Genomic DNA, 13,693 nt, shown 5'->3' with positions numbered 1-13,693 from the left:
AGCCACCCGCCGGGTTGCGCGCGCTAAAATGGCCTAATTTTCGGTGCGGCGCTTGTTTAGCACGGCTGTTGGAGATGCTTTAAAGAAAGATAGCCGCGTGCTGTAAATTCGTTTTTTGGGTGCCGGTCGAAGCGCCCGTTGGAGATGCTGTGAACTGGTTAATATATCGGCAAACAGACCTTACGTGTGTTCCTTCCAACCCATCCCCTACAGTGGATCCAGTCTAAAACATTTCAATATGCACCCAAAATATGATCGTAAACACTTTACAATATACCTGCAAACATAAATGATCCGACTAATACACCACAAAGATCACGTCAGTATTTTGCTTACAAAAACAGAGATAAGACGGTGGTACGCAGGAGTCAGAGTCTACTCTAAAATTCAGCAGGCGCTTTTGCTGCAGCTCCACACCGGCGGGTGACCGCGCGGGCTACATGACCCCGCGCAGGCGTCCGTGAGCATGTTCACCACGTCCCTCATTGCCGGCCGCCCGGCCGGCAGCTTGGTTGTGCAGAGCATGGCGATCCTGAGCACCTTGAGCATCTCCTCCTTGCCCTTGGCGGACGACGCTGCGAGGCGCGGGTCCACGACGTCGTCCATTCTCTGCGTGCCGAGCTTGCTCGACAGCCAGAACACGATGTCCTTGCCCTCGCCGAAGCGAGCGTCGATCGGGCTCCGGCCGGTGACCAGCTCCATCAGCACGACGCCGAAGCTGTACACGTCCGTCTTCTCCGTCACCTTGAGGGAGTAGGCGAGCTCTGAGGACATGGCATGGAGAATTCGTAAGCTGCAACTCACTGACACGGTTAATTAACTGGATAGGCATTATAAACGTCTGTCTGACTCACCGGGAGCGAGGTAGCCGTGGGTTCCGGCGAAGCAGCTGAACTCCTCGGAGTTCTTGGCGGCGACTCTGGCGATGCCGAAGTCGGCGATCTTGGCCTCGTAGTCCTCATCGAGAAGTATGTTGGTGGACTTGATGTCGCGGTGGATGACCGCCGGTGTGCAGTCGTGGTGAAGGTACATGAGCCCCTTGGCGGCGCCGAGCGCGACCTTGCACCGCCGCGGCCAGTCCAGCTCGGGTTCGCCGCCGCCGCCCTTGGCCTCCCGGCGTAGGGCCTGGTACAGGTTGCCCCGCGGCATATACTCGTAGACGATGAAGTTGAGCTCGCCGCGCGACAGGCAGGCGTGTAGCTTGAGTACATTCCGGTGCCGGATCGTACCGAGGATGGACATCTCCGCGGCCATGACCCGCGCGGCGTCGCCCTTCCACAGCCGCTTCACGGCCACAGTGCCGCCGCCGTCCTTGAGCTGCAGCCGGTACACGCGCCCCGTGCCGCCCGACCCGACGAGGTTCTCCTCCCCGACGCCGCATATCTCGTCTGCGTCGAGCTCCGGCGGGTGGAACGACTCCAGCTTCCACTGCTCGCACCCGTCGCCGTGCTCCAGGTCCCTCCTCCTCTGCTCCTCGAGCTTGAAGCTTCTGTAGCTGACGAACAGTATGCCAACCACAAGCAGCACCATGACCGACACAATGACCGGCAAGACGACAAGCGATCTCCTCGCGAGGCCGTCCCTGTGGTGGTCGTCCGTATTGCACGCGCCGAGCTCAGACCAGCCATGGACGCAGAGACCGGGATTCCCGGCGAACGCCTCGTCGCCGGCGATCACGAGCAGCCCGGGCGGCACGCTGCCGGTAAGCCGGTTCGCCGAGAAGTCGACGGAGCTCAGCTTCAGCGCCTGAAGCTGGGCCGGGATCATCCCGGTGATGGCGTTGCGTGACATGTTGAGTGAGTTGAGAGACGACAGCAGCGACAGCGAGGCGGGGATCGGCCCCGTGAGCTCGTTCCGGGAGACGTCGATCTCGACGAGCCTGGAGCAGCCGCCTATATCGGCGGGCAATGCGCCACCCAGTGCGTTGTCTTCCAGGTGCAGCGCCGTCAGCTGTGCCAGGTTCCCAATCTGCGACGGTATTGTCCCCGAGAAAGAATTGTTGGACAGGTAGAGCTTCTGGAGCTGCCCGAGCCGGCCGGTTTCCGCCGGGATCGTGCCACTGAGCCTGTTGTTCTGCACCCAGAGCTGGTTCAGATTCTGCGCCTCGCCGATCAGCGGCGATATGGTCCCGGTGAACCCATTGTCCGATACGTCGATGATCGTCACGGCGGGGAGCCCCCACAGCCTCTCCGGGATGCTGCCGGTGAGCTGGTTCTTGTTGATCCGGAACCTTTGGAGGGTTTTGCACGCGGAGTACTCCTCCGGGACCTCGCCGGAGAAGCCGTTCTGCAGGGCGAGAAGGAACTGCAGGCTCTTGCCGTTGCAGAGGTGCCTCGGGAACGGCCCGGTGAAGCCGTTCTCGGAGATGTCCACGCTGCCGAGCGACGAGAACCGGCCGAAGTTGGCCGGGAACTCGCCGGCGAAACGGTTCTCGTAGACGGAGAAGCTCTTCAGGGACCTGAGCTCGGCCCACTCAGCCGGGATCGCCCCGGACAGGTTGTTCCGGTAGAGCTGGATCACCTGCAAGTTCTTGAGCTTGGCAAATGCTGCCGGGATGCCGCCGCTGAGCTGGTTACGGGAGGCGTCGATCTCCCGCAGCTCCGCGAGCCTGCCAAGCTCCGGCGGGAGCTCGCCGGTGAGGCTGTTCTTGTACAGCTCGATCTTCCACACTTTCCTGAGGTTGCCGATGGCCCTCGGGATCTCGCCGGCGAGATTGTTCAAGGACAAATCCAGCGTCTCCAGCAGGGTCAGCTCGAAGACGGAGTCGGGTATCGCCCCTCTCAAGCTGCAGTTCGACAGGTACAGATACGTCAGGTTCTTGAGGTTCCCAATGCTCGGAGGCATCTCCCCTTGATCGTAGTTGTTGCAGCCCATGCTGAGGTACACCAGGCCGGTCATGTCGCCCACCCACGCCGGAAACCGGCCCGAGAAGCCATTGTTCGCGACGTCGAGGCTCTCTAGCACCGTCAGGGCCGAAAAATCCGGCAGCTCTCCGGTCAGGGTGTTCCATGAAATGTTCAGGAACCGGAGCTGGGTGCAGCTGATCAGCTCAGAAGGTACAGTTCCTGACAACGAATTGGTGTCCAGATCGAGCCGCTCCAGGCCGCGGAGCGCGGCGATTGACGGCGAGATCGTGCCGGAGAGGTTCATGCTCGACAGCGAGATCTCAGTCACCAAGCCTGCGTTGCACCGGACGCCGAGAAACTGGCACGGGGGCGTGGCTTTTGTCCATGTCTGAAGATAGTTCAAAGGGTCAGCTAAACTGGCCTTGAATTGGAGGAGTGCCTCTGTTTGGGGATCAGTTTGGCAGGTTGAGTTCACAGAGAGGGAAACGAGTATGGTAAGCTGCAGGCAGAATAGGATGTGTTTTCTCATTGCAAGGATTGGTATTGACAAATCCAGAAAGAACTGATCACATGGGTAATTAGTATTGCCCTGAAGCTTGCTTTAGAACACCTGAAAATTTGCAAGAGATGAAACTTGTTACTTATTAGCCAATGAAAGGAAGGTTTTTGTCTGAAAAATACAAACACTCTCTCAAATGCATTCTAGACATAATTTTAGAAGTATTCTAGAAGAAACGACATTAGTCGGAAAAAAAACCTCAAACCTTAACCATCAGCATTCTAGTTATGACACTTGTACTTTACATTTTCATTCCTCACTGTACATGAATTGGTATATACTCCCTCCGTTCCAAAATATAAGACCTTTTAGAGATTTCACTAGGAGACTACATACGGAGCAAAATGAGTGAATGTACACTCTAAAATATGTCTATATACTGTACATCCATATGTAGTTTATAGTACAATCTCTAAAAGGTCTTATATTTAGGAACGGAAGGAGTATATGTTCTCTGTCTGCCCCACTGTTTGCTAATCATACCCCTCTTCAGCTAGAACCAACAAAAAAGGGAAGAAGAAAAACTCCAAGGCCTTAAGAGACTTCTTTTTAGAGTGGAATATTTGTCTCGTGCACAAGATCGCAGGACAAAGCCAATGTCAGCCTCAAACAGTTAACTGGCCGTCAGAACATTGTACAATTGGTGTCTGATTTGGACATTCCAAAGTTGCTTTGGTCTGTTAATTACTATACATGTTCCAGAGAAGATGACCTCCCAGCTACCACCATCCACTCCCTCCCATGTTTCCCTTTCATTTTTACCAGGGCCAAAACTGCACTAGACTGTCAGCATTGCACATCGACTATTTTCTCCACTAAATTAAGCAGGTAATGGGGGCAAAAAGGCCAGAGCACTTGCCAGCATGTAATGGGGTCAGATGATGAAATGCACACACCGGGATGAAAAGATGGTTAAGGCAATTTCAGTGGGGTTATGCTTTACCCACTTGCCATTTCTGTGCGCCTTCTGTGTGTTAGCATGACACGTGGGCAAAAAACCGTGGTGCTTCGACGGACAACTAGTGCGACCTAGAAATGATACGATATGATCGACCTGTAAAGCGAAACTTATTGGCCAGCGAATTAAATCCACTTTGGGAATATATACATGTTATCATATATTTTTGAAAAGAAATAGCCCAACTTACTTTGTCTCAGGGCCAAATTATCTAGCACCTGGTCATGGATAATTACAAATGATTGGGGTCTTGGATTCTATATAGTGGATAAATTTTGATTTCGAGTTCTACAGACGGGTTGTTCTGTTCTTCTTGATGGATTGCATTAGCACATATGAAAACTGGACAACTAAGAGCATCTACAGCCGGACCCACAAACCCTCCTCAAACGTTTGGAATAGCCGTCCGGTCATTGTCCGCTCATAAAAATTCGATCCAGACGGGCCTCTCAAACCGGCGTAGTGACCCGCACGTCCCATTTTCAGTCCAAATATGGGGCGGATATAGGGAAGCTCGGGCGCGCCTAGGCACGCCCGCCATGTCGTCCTGACGGCTTGGCCCCATACGAACTCACCGGGAAACCCGACGGTCCGACAGGCGCCTCGACCGTCGACGCGGTGTGAACGCCGCGTGGCACCGCTCCGGGGTCGGGGCCGGCTATTTAAGCCGGTCAGCGCCCCCCAGCCCTAGCACATCCGCGACCTCCCTCTCCGCCGCCACCCGAGGACTTCCCTCTCTGAGCCCGTCAGCCATGCCACCACGCCGCCGGCATTCCACGATCTAGCACCGTCTCTTCCTCCTTCAGCGGGTCCTAATTCGAAGGGAAGCGGGGTTGCCTCTGGAACCCAAGGTGGATTTCAAGGAGGGGGATGAGATGGGGGAGGAGCCCAAGGAGGGTCCACGAGCACCAGAGGAGGAGGCGGAGGATGCGTTGGAGGAGGAGGCGCCGCCGCAGGAGCCGGAGGAGGAGCCGCCGGCGGCGGTCGATCTATGGCCGGAGCAGCTGGCCATCCTCAACTCCATCCGCTCTGAGTCGGTTGCGGTGGCCAGGCGTCAGATGGAGGAAGCGCGGGCAACGGAGGAGATGGCGCAGGAGGCGGCAGAGGAGGCGGCGCACGTGGCTCAGGCTCCGGCATAGGCCAACTTCGACGAGAAAGAAGATCAGTAGTAGTACCTAGGATATATTTTGCATGTTTTTGTATGGACAAGAGAGATGAAATATAAGAGAGTTCGATGTGAAGAGGAAAATCTGAGGCATGACCGGTCAGTGTCCGCGGGCGTTTGAAAGACCGGATTTGCAAGGTCCGGTGTAGATGTTCTAGAGGGTGCTTGGATAGGTTTAGTCCCATGACTAAAAATAGTGAGACTAAAACTTGCTAGCCTCACCCATGCTTGGCTCCAAATACTAAAGAGACTAAAATCAAGTTAATGAGCATTTATTATCCTCCAAATCCTCCAATCCGGAACTCGGCTGACGAGTTAAATGAGGAGAGAGAGTACTAATGCATATTTTAGTAGGGGTATCCCTGACTAAAAGATTTTAGCCTCAAGACTAGTTTTAGCCTCTCTTTAGTCAGGGGTGCTTGGAACTTTAGCCTCTTAAAGAGACTAGTTTTAGTCAGACTAGTTTTAGTCCCTTGGATCCAAGCACCCTCCTAATCTACCACTATTGGGGGTAGGGCTAAGGTCATTTACTAGTTGGTTTTTTTGACTTGTCGAATTAAGAAAATACTATTGTCAATGTGCATATTTCATTTTCTATTTACAATCCAAAACTGACGATGATGATTAAAAAAACAGTTAACATGATAGTTTCTATGAACATCTCCTGCACAAATTAACTCAAAAACTTTAAACTGCTGTAAAAAAAATTAAAGGTGGAATTCGTACAATCTTTTCTGAAGGAAACTAATTTTTTGAACAGGTCTCCTACCTGGTACTTAGATTTCCCTAACTGTCTACCTATTTAAATCATGATATATTTTGCCATCCATCCTCCATAAATTCTTGGACTTGTGAGCTTTGAATTAGAAACCATCGAAAAAAGCTTCATGGATAATTTGTCTGATGTAATCATGGTAAAACCCTGGTAAGCCCAGGGCAGGTAAAACATCGATGCAAAAACGGATGGAAATATAGAAATGGAATATCAATTGATGAGAAAATAAATCCTGCCGGTGATTTGCTGAAAGCCATCCATGTTTTAAATCCTGACGAGTTCTATCTGGACAAAGATGAATTTGGTGTTCTTTCGGGGCCATAATTATGCGAAAGAAATCCATTTTCGTGGGGATATGGGTCCATCGCAAATGAAAAAACATTCAGAGTATCCAGATTAGTTGCTATGAAGCAATGAGGCCACTCCAGAAACTCTTCATTTTAATGACATCTCAGAGTTGTCTAATATATTCTCTGAAGTGAAAAAAGAAACATAGGGGGAAAAACTGGACAAACTGTCATGGCGTTAACATATACAGTACTTAGAAGAAACAGAATGGGCTAATCTGCCAGCCCAGTCCTCCTATCTGCAGTAAAGACTGACGATGGTTTACGGTTTACATGGAGGAAGGCAAACATGATGGTTATTAGATTGTGTGTAAGCACCAACAATGATCCTGTCAGCTAAATAGCTACATGTGGAGTGAACTCTATAACACCAACAAGAATGCAAAACCATGAAACAAAACAGAGTACGAACAGAGTATAGCTCGAACCCACATACCTCTCAGATACCTCATCAACTCGATCCCACTCTGCCCGCACGCATCGCTGAACCGAACTTCGCCTTCTTTCGTCTCTTGTCCCCGCCCTCCAAGAATTCTCATCAAACGGAAAGCAGACACCCAAAGGAGCAAGAACTCAGGAAGCTCGGCCGCGATGAAGGAAGATCAGAGGAGAAGCTGAGACGGACAGGACAGGAGAGGGAGGGAGGGAGCGCTGGCTGGAAGAAGAGCTTGCTTGCTATTTCAGGTGGCTGCCGGGAGCTGTGTCTTTTGTGGGCGGCAATGATGCGCCCATGAGATGTGCCGAGTAGACACATAAATACATAAATGTAGAGGTCGGTATCTGGGCGCAGGGGGAAGAGCAATATTTTCGGATTGTTGGCCGGTGATGATGGGAGGGACACGAGGGAAGGGAAATGAAAGGAAAGGGAAGGAAGCGAAAGGAAGCGAAGGGCGGAGGTTGTTGCTTGCGGGAGTGCCGTTTGAACTGTGGCATGCGGCCCGCTTTGCCTCCTTCCGTTGGCTGCTGGTGGCTCGTGAGGGACCGGCCTGGGTCCGGGAACGTCAGCACATGGCATGCGAAGTGCCTTTTATTTATGATTTCGCTATAAATTGAATGCCAGATTTTTTTATAGTATGACAAATCAAACGTTTTTTGTGGTAAATTTAGTCATCGTCAGAATGACAATTTCATTTACTAGCAAGCATGCCAAGCATTAAAAAAAAGTTCGGTTTACCCAGGTTAAAAATCTGATGTCACCCCCGCAAAAAAAAATATCTGACGTCAGATTTTTAACGTTACTGTTTATTTGTGAGGTGTATTTTGGTAGACTCATGTACAAAATGTAGTTTTCCCTTCTACATCTATATCTATACCTAATAATAAAGAGGCTATTGCTTCCGTCGGAAAACCCACCGCAGCACTTTTATAAAAAAAAAGTCCGTGTAATTTTTATTATTCAACTCGCGCTTCATCATTTATCTGTAACGCAAAAGGAAAAAAACGATTCGCTGCAAAAATTATACCCGTATGCATCGCCTCCTCCCGTCGACCCTAGGTCACCCTGGCCTGTGCCCAGGCAGCCGCCACACCACTCGCCGCCGCGGCCGACCTCAACCGCCACCGCTGCCGATCTCAACCGACCCGCCTCCGCGGCCGTACCTCTCCCCACTCACTGCTCCCGTTGCGGCGCTCGAGCGCATCGCGTCGACCCTGGTCCACCCTGGCGTGTGTCCAGGCCGCTGCCACACGACTCGCTGCCGCGGCCGACCTCAACCATCACTGTTATCGATCTCAACCCACCCGCCTCCGCGACTGTACCTATGCCCGCTTGCTGCCCCCGTTTCGGCGCTTGAGCACAGCTTCTGGATCAAATCAACGCGACAGCTACAATGACTGGGGATGATGCGTCTGCTCGATGCAGAACGGCGGCGGCGCGACGGAGCGAAGTACTTACAGGTGGAGGCGGGCCTCCATGGCTCACACGGGGAACTCCGAGGTTATGGCGCGGCAACGACGACTCCTTATGGCCAGATAGAGGCGCCTAACGCTTGCTCCCCTCATCGTATCCCCTCCTCCGGCAGGAACTCATCATCTGGTGAGATCCCCTCCCCATGCCTCCAACCGTGTGCCAAGCACCGGCAAGAAATTTTGTTTTGTGGGGATTTGTTTGCTGATGAATGAATGTATTGAATGTAAGATTGTATTGTTGTAGAGACAGAGAATGAAACACCACCTTCAGTTTGTCATTTGATCCCACATTCTCTACCCCATGAGTGAAATAAGATAACAGTCCATTGATCAATTCACATAGCCTCTTTGTTTTGATTTGCTTGTCCCGCTCAATTTCTCATCATGGTGTAATTAACAATGAATGGATTGATTTCTCAATAAAATAGGATAGGACTGACTACATTAGTTAGTTAGCTTATTATTTTAATAAATTAAAATGATTATAAAAAGACTAAAAGCGTGTGGTATTTTTTTCTCTCGTTGCAACGCACGGGCCCTTTTGCTAGTTTTATAAAAGGGGTCTATCGAAGCAAAAGCGTTTATTTAATAAAAAATCTGGAAAATACGCAGTGTCATCCGGTTTTGCGGTAGTTTAATTTCCTCATAAAAATACAAATAAATACACACAATACAAATACATGTACAACAATACGCTTGCATTGTTTACGAGAACAAATTCCTTTTACCAAGAAGACGAAGGTTGCCCTCGATAGCGTGCATGTCGACGTCGAACATCGGGAGTTAGCCATGTCGCTGAAGCGGGTGCGGCGTGGCGACTAGTTGTGGCATTCTTGAGCTAGCAGACCTAGTATAAATAGTATAAATGCCCGATCCATAAAATAATCGTTAAAATACGAATTTGCGTGAAAATGTTGCCTAATCAGATCCCGCAAACGCATCCGTATTTTTTAAGGGCGTGATAAATCTCCTTCTCGACTCGCGAAAACACCGATTTCCGCCTCGCCTATACGGTGCCCTGTATCGTAGGAAAGCGGTTAGTACGAGGGACATTTCAACCCGCGCCCACTCCCCACCCCCTTCCGCAGCCGCCTTGTCATTGGTTTCGCACGTCCGCCACCGACGATTCCGGCCAAATCTGTGGGCTGAATCGCGCCGCAGGGGGGCCCCTGCCCTCTTCTGCCGAGCCGCTGCACTGGCTCCCCCGGATCCGCCAATCCACCGCGGTCGGAGAGCCACCGCCGGAGATGAAATTGAGCCTGTGTGAGAAGTTTTTGCTCAACGATTCATTCGATTCGGATGACTCGAATGTTGAGACGATGCTTCTCACATTTCGCTAGAGACTTTGGTGATGGCCCTTGCCGTGAAGAGCACGAAGACGAGAACCGAAAGAAGCGGCGAGGGTCGGTCGTCTTTGCATTCCTCGCAATCGTCATGCCGGGAACGAGATGCTGATGCAAGACTACTTCGCGGCCAATCCAATATATTCGCCGCACCTTTTCCGGAGAAGGTACCGTATGCGCATATCCCTCTTTGTGAAAATTGTTCAAGCTTGCGAGGCCAATTGTCGGTATTTTACTCAAAAAATGATGCGGGCTTGAAGGGATATAGTGCATATCAAAAAATCTCGGCAGTTATGCGGATAATTGCATACGACATTCCGGCTGACTATGTCGATGAGTACCTTCGCACTCTGAAGGTAGTACAATTGAGTGAGTGCGTAGGTTTGCCAAAATGATCATCCGTGTCGTTGGTCTTGAATATCTTTGGGCACCGAACGAGGAAGACACAAAAAATTTGATGGCAATTAATGACAGAAGAGGTTGGCCTCGCATGCTAGGAAGCATATATTGTATGCATTGGACTTGGAAAAATTGCTCAAATGCATGGCAAGAAATGTATTGTGGCAAGTCTCGTGATGCAACAATTGTGCTAGAGGCCGTAGCATCACATGATTTATGGATTTGACATTGTTTTTTTTAGTCGGATAATCTCAATGATATCAATGTGTTGCAACGGTCTCATTTGTTTGCTAGGCTTGCTAGTGGTGATGCTCGAGCTTGCAGCTACACTATTAATGGACATCAGTACACAAAAGGATACTATCTTTCAGATGGTATATACCCTTCTTGGTGCACATTTGTGAAGAGCATCAAAGATCCCCAAACTAGGAAAGGGTGTGAATTTGCAAGGCACAAGAGGCAGTCTGAAAAGACATTGAAAGAGCATTTGGGGTTTTGCAATCTAGGTTTGTCATTGTTCGTGGTCCTGCTCGGTTTTGGGACAAACGATCCTTGAAACACATCATGACATGTTGTGTTATTCTTCACAATATGATTATCGAAGATGAGAGAGACATTAACTTGGAGTTTTTCTATGACAATGTGGGTAGCCGTGTCAAACTAGCTAGAGACCCTGACCAAATTAGAGCTTTTCTTCAGACCTATAAGGAGATTGAAAATGCAAGCACCCATTGTGAACTTCAGAAGGATCACATTATGCACCATTGGCAAAGGGTTGGGCAGTAAGCACCATTGTGAGTTGGTGCAGATGTCGGATATAAACAATGCCCTAATAATATTAATATATTCTCTTTACTAATTCGACCGGGCTTGCCTAGCAAGAGACCCCATAAAGTGTGTCGCCATTGTCATTGCAAGGGACATGTGTCGTTGACTGGTGGAGGAGGTGGTAGGGGGCTTAGGGAAGGTGGTGGTCATGGTCCGCCAACAGAGGGGCAGTGGCGACGCACCATAAGAGTGAGAGTAAAGAATCATCTAGGATGTAGGGGAGAGGGGGGGGGGAGGCTGCCGAGGAGGCAACACGGTGGGATGGGAAGGCCGCAGTTGCTAGGGCACGTGTGGGAGGGGATCATCGGCATCTCTTCCGATAACCGGTGTCAAACAAATAATGCCATTATGTCCCTTGATAGAAATTTTTATTTCATCACTTCTGAAATTTTAGTTTATTCGGTTGGACTAAATAGGGCCGTGGTTACCCTTAAACTACCCGTTTGCACCTCTAATTGTGCTTTAAAACTTTGAATTAATCTAAGTGGTCACGCAACATGCGGACAGGAATCGGACACAAATCATTTTCAACGACTCCCTTTCATGTAGTGTACGACGTGTAACGCAACGAAAGCTCCTAGATCCATCTTTAGCACGTACCACCCCTCACATGAAAGTGCAGGCATCGATCGCTGAAGAGCATGATCCGAGATTGTGATGGGGGTCTAAATCGATATGTTGGCAATTGGCTCCGCATGCCTGTCTCTCCTCGAAGAGTGGCAACTAAACTTGTTCTTTTAGCCACGCCTTTTTTTTACTCGGACGGCATGTTTTTGGCTTTTTGCGCAGACCAATTACATTTAATGTTCATGGCTTCCTGTTTTTTTTTTTTTGGATGGGCGGCCCAAGAGCTTTTTTGAAAATTATGAAGGTAGTCAACTTCGTGTAGGTGTAGGAATGACAGTATCCCTCCTCCGATATGATTGCAGTTCCTTCACTAGAGTCTTGATAGTATTTCGTGTTCTAAAGATGATACCGTGGTCCATGTAGAAGATACTTTTGAGAGATGTCATAGTAATTTTTACACTAAAAATTACTGTGTAAGTTCTTAGTCTGATCCAAAGCATTGAGCATGTAATATTCGGAAGTCTGAGTAAAGCTACTTAGAACATCTCTAGCAGACCCGGTATAAAGCCGTCCCGTAAAAGTCGTTTGCAGGTCGTGGAAAAACGCTTTTACGGGCCGACGTGGGTAGCTATCGAGCAGATCCTGTAAAACGGACCCGTATAAAAGGATTTATACGGGTCCGTTTTACGAGGTCTGCTCGACAGCCGCCCACGCCGACCCGCAAAATCTGTTATTTGCATTGCATTTTTAGGCATGAAAACAAATTTAGTTGCTTCTTTATTTTCTTTAAAGGCATTGAATACATCATAATTCATCAAATCTTTGCTAAAACAGCAAGGCCAAAGAAAACAAGAACCACAGTTAGACAATTTGGATGATATCCAACTTCTATAACTCCTCCCACTAGTTGGATCAAAATCTTCTCCATGCATTCATTATTGATCTGGAGGTTCTTCAACTTGCATTCTTCATTCTTTGGCTTTGATTCTAAAAAATTAGACGTTGCTTTCACTCTACTTTCTTTTGTAATTGCACATGCAGTTGCATCGTTAGACTCAATTATACTAAGGAGTGCGCGTACATCTATTAAGTTTCTTTCTATCAATACATCGATGTATTCTTCTTCCCAATACCAAAATGAGCATCCATCTTCCTACATAAATGAAGACCTCACTAAGCTCCTGTAATTTAACCAAATCAGTTGACAAAGCCGAAGAGGAAGAAGAGCATACCCCGTCGTTTTTGCATTTGAAGAATACCCATCTGATGTGCTGCCGTGTGTTGGATGTGAGCCACAACACTCTTTCTAGGTAGTCGTCGTACTGTATGAGTGGCATCGGCAAGCCGGCAAGCCGCTGCACGACAACGAGCCCGGGCGATTGCCGAAAGAGTCCTTGCCGGCAAACCGACACCGACGACTAGAGGATGAACCAATACCTGCATGCGGTGCTGGAGCTTTACCGGGGCTGTGCGGGGTGCTCCCCGACCAATCCATGACTGTGGTGCAACCGCCGGTGGCCGGAAAAGCCAAATCCGATGGTCGCGACAAAACAGCTGCAGGTCTGTAGCTTACCGGTGAGCCGAGCGACGAGGGCATGGGGAAGGTCGATCTAGGGCCTGCGGTGGTCCACCGGCGTAATCCCAACGGCTGGCGTGGCCGGAATCGAAGGCGGCTTCCGGCGGCGGTGGGTGGGGTAAAAGCATGGGTGAAATGTCCCACCAACCAACCACTTCTAGATATATATAGGGCACCGACGGGGTCGGGGGGGTGTGGGGGAGAACGTTCGTTTTCATGGGTTGGGGTGGGCATTTTACCGCGCCCCGCAAAAAAAATTACTGGTCAGACGCGGTTACGGGGTTTGGTCTGGCAACATTTTCTGCCCCGACCTGTATTTTGATGGTTATTTTGCGGGTTCGGTCATTTTACGGGATCTGCTAGAGATGCTCTTAGAACTGGTTTTTTTAACCCGAGTTGGCTATATATTTAGGGAAGCCCTT

At 49.8% G+C, this 13,693-nt stretch overlaps 1 protein-coding gene across 1 annotated transcript; it reads right to left on the bottom strand.

The window, feature by feature from the left end:
• Positions 1-224: 224 nt before the first annotated feature.
• LOC123447855 (receptor protein-tyrosine kinase CEPR2) lies at positions 225-7,498 on the bottom strand. Its single transcript, XM_045124555.1, has 3 exons — positions 7,087-7,498; positions 855-3,456; positions 225-764 (listed from the first exon to the last, which is right to left on the bottom strand). Exons 2-3 carry the CDS (start codon positions 3,373-3,375, stop codon positions 388-390), a joined length of 2,898 nt encoding a protein of 965 aa, XP_044980490.1. The 5' UTR covers positions 3,376-3,456; positions 7,087-7,498; the 3' UTR covers positions 225-387.
• Between the last annotated feature and the right edge of the window lie 6,195 nt (positions 7,499-13,693).

This window comes from Hordeum vulgare, chromosome 4H, assembly GCF_904849725.1.
Source record: "Hordeum vulgare subsp. vulgare chromosome 4H, MorexV3_pseudomolecules_assembly, whole genome shotgun sequence".
NCBI classification, from domain to species: Eukaryota; Viridiplantae; Streptophyta; class Magnoliopsida; order Poales; family Poaceae; genus Hordeum; species Hordeum vulgare.
This window is presented reverse-complemented; position numbering and strand designations above follow the sequence as displayed.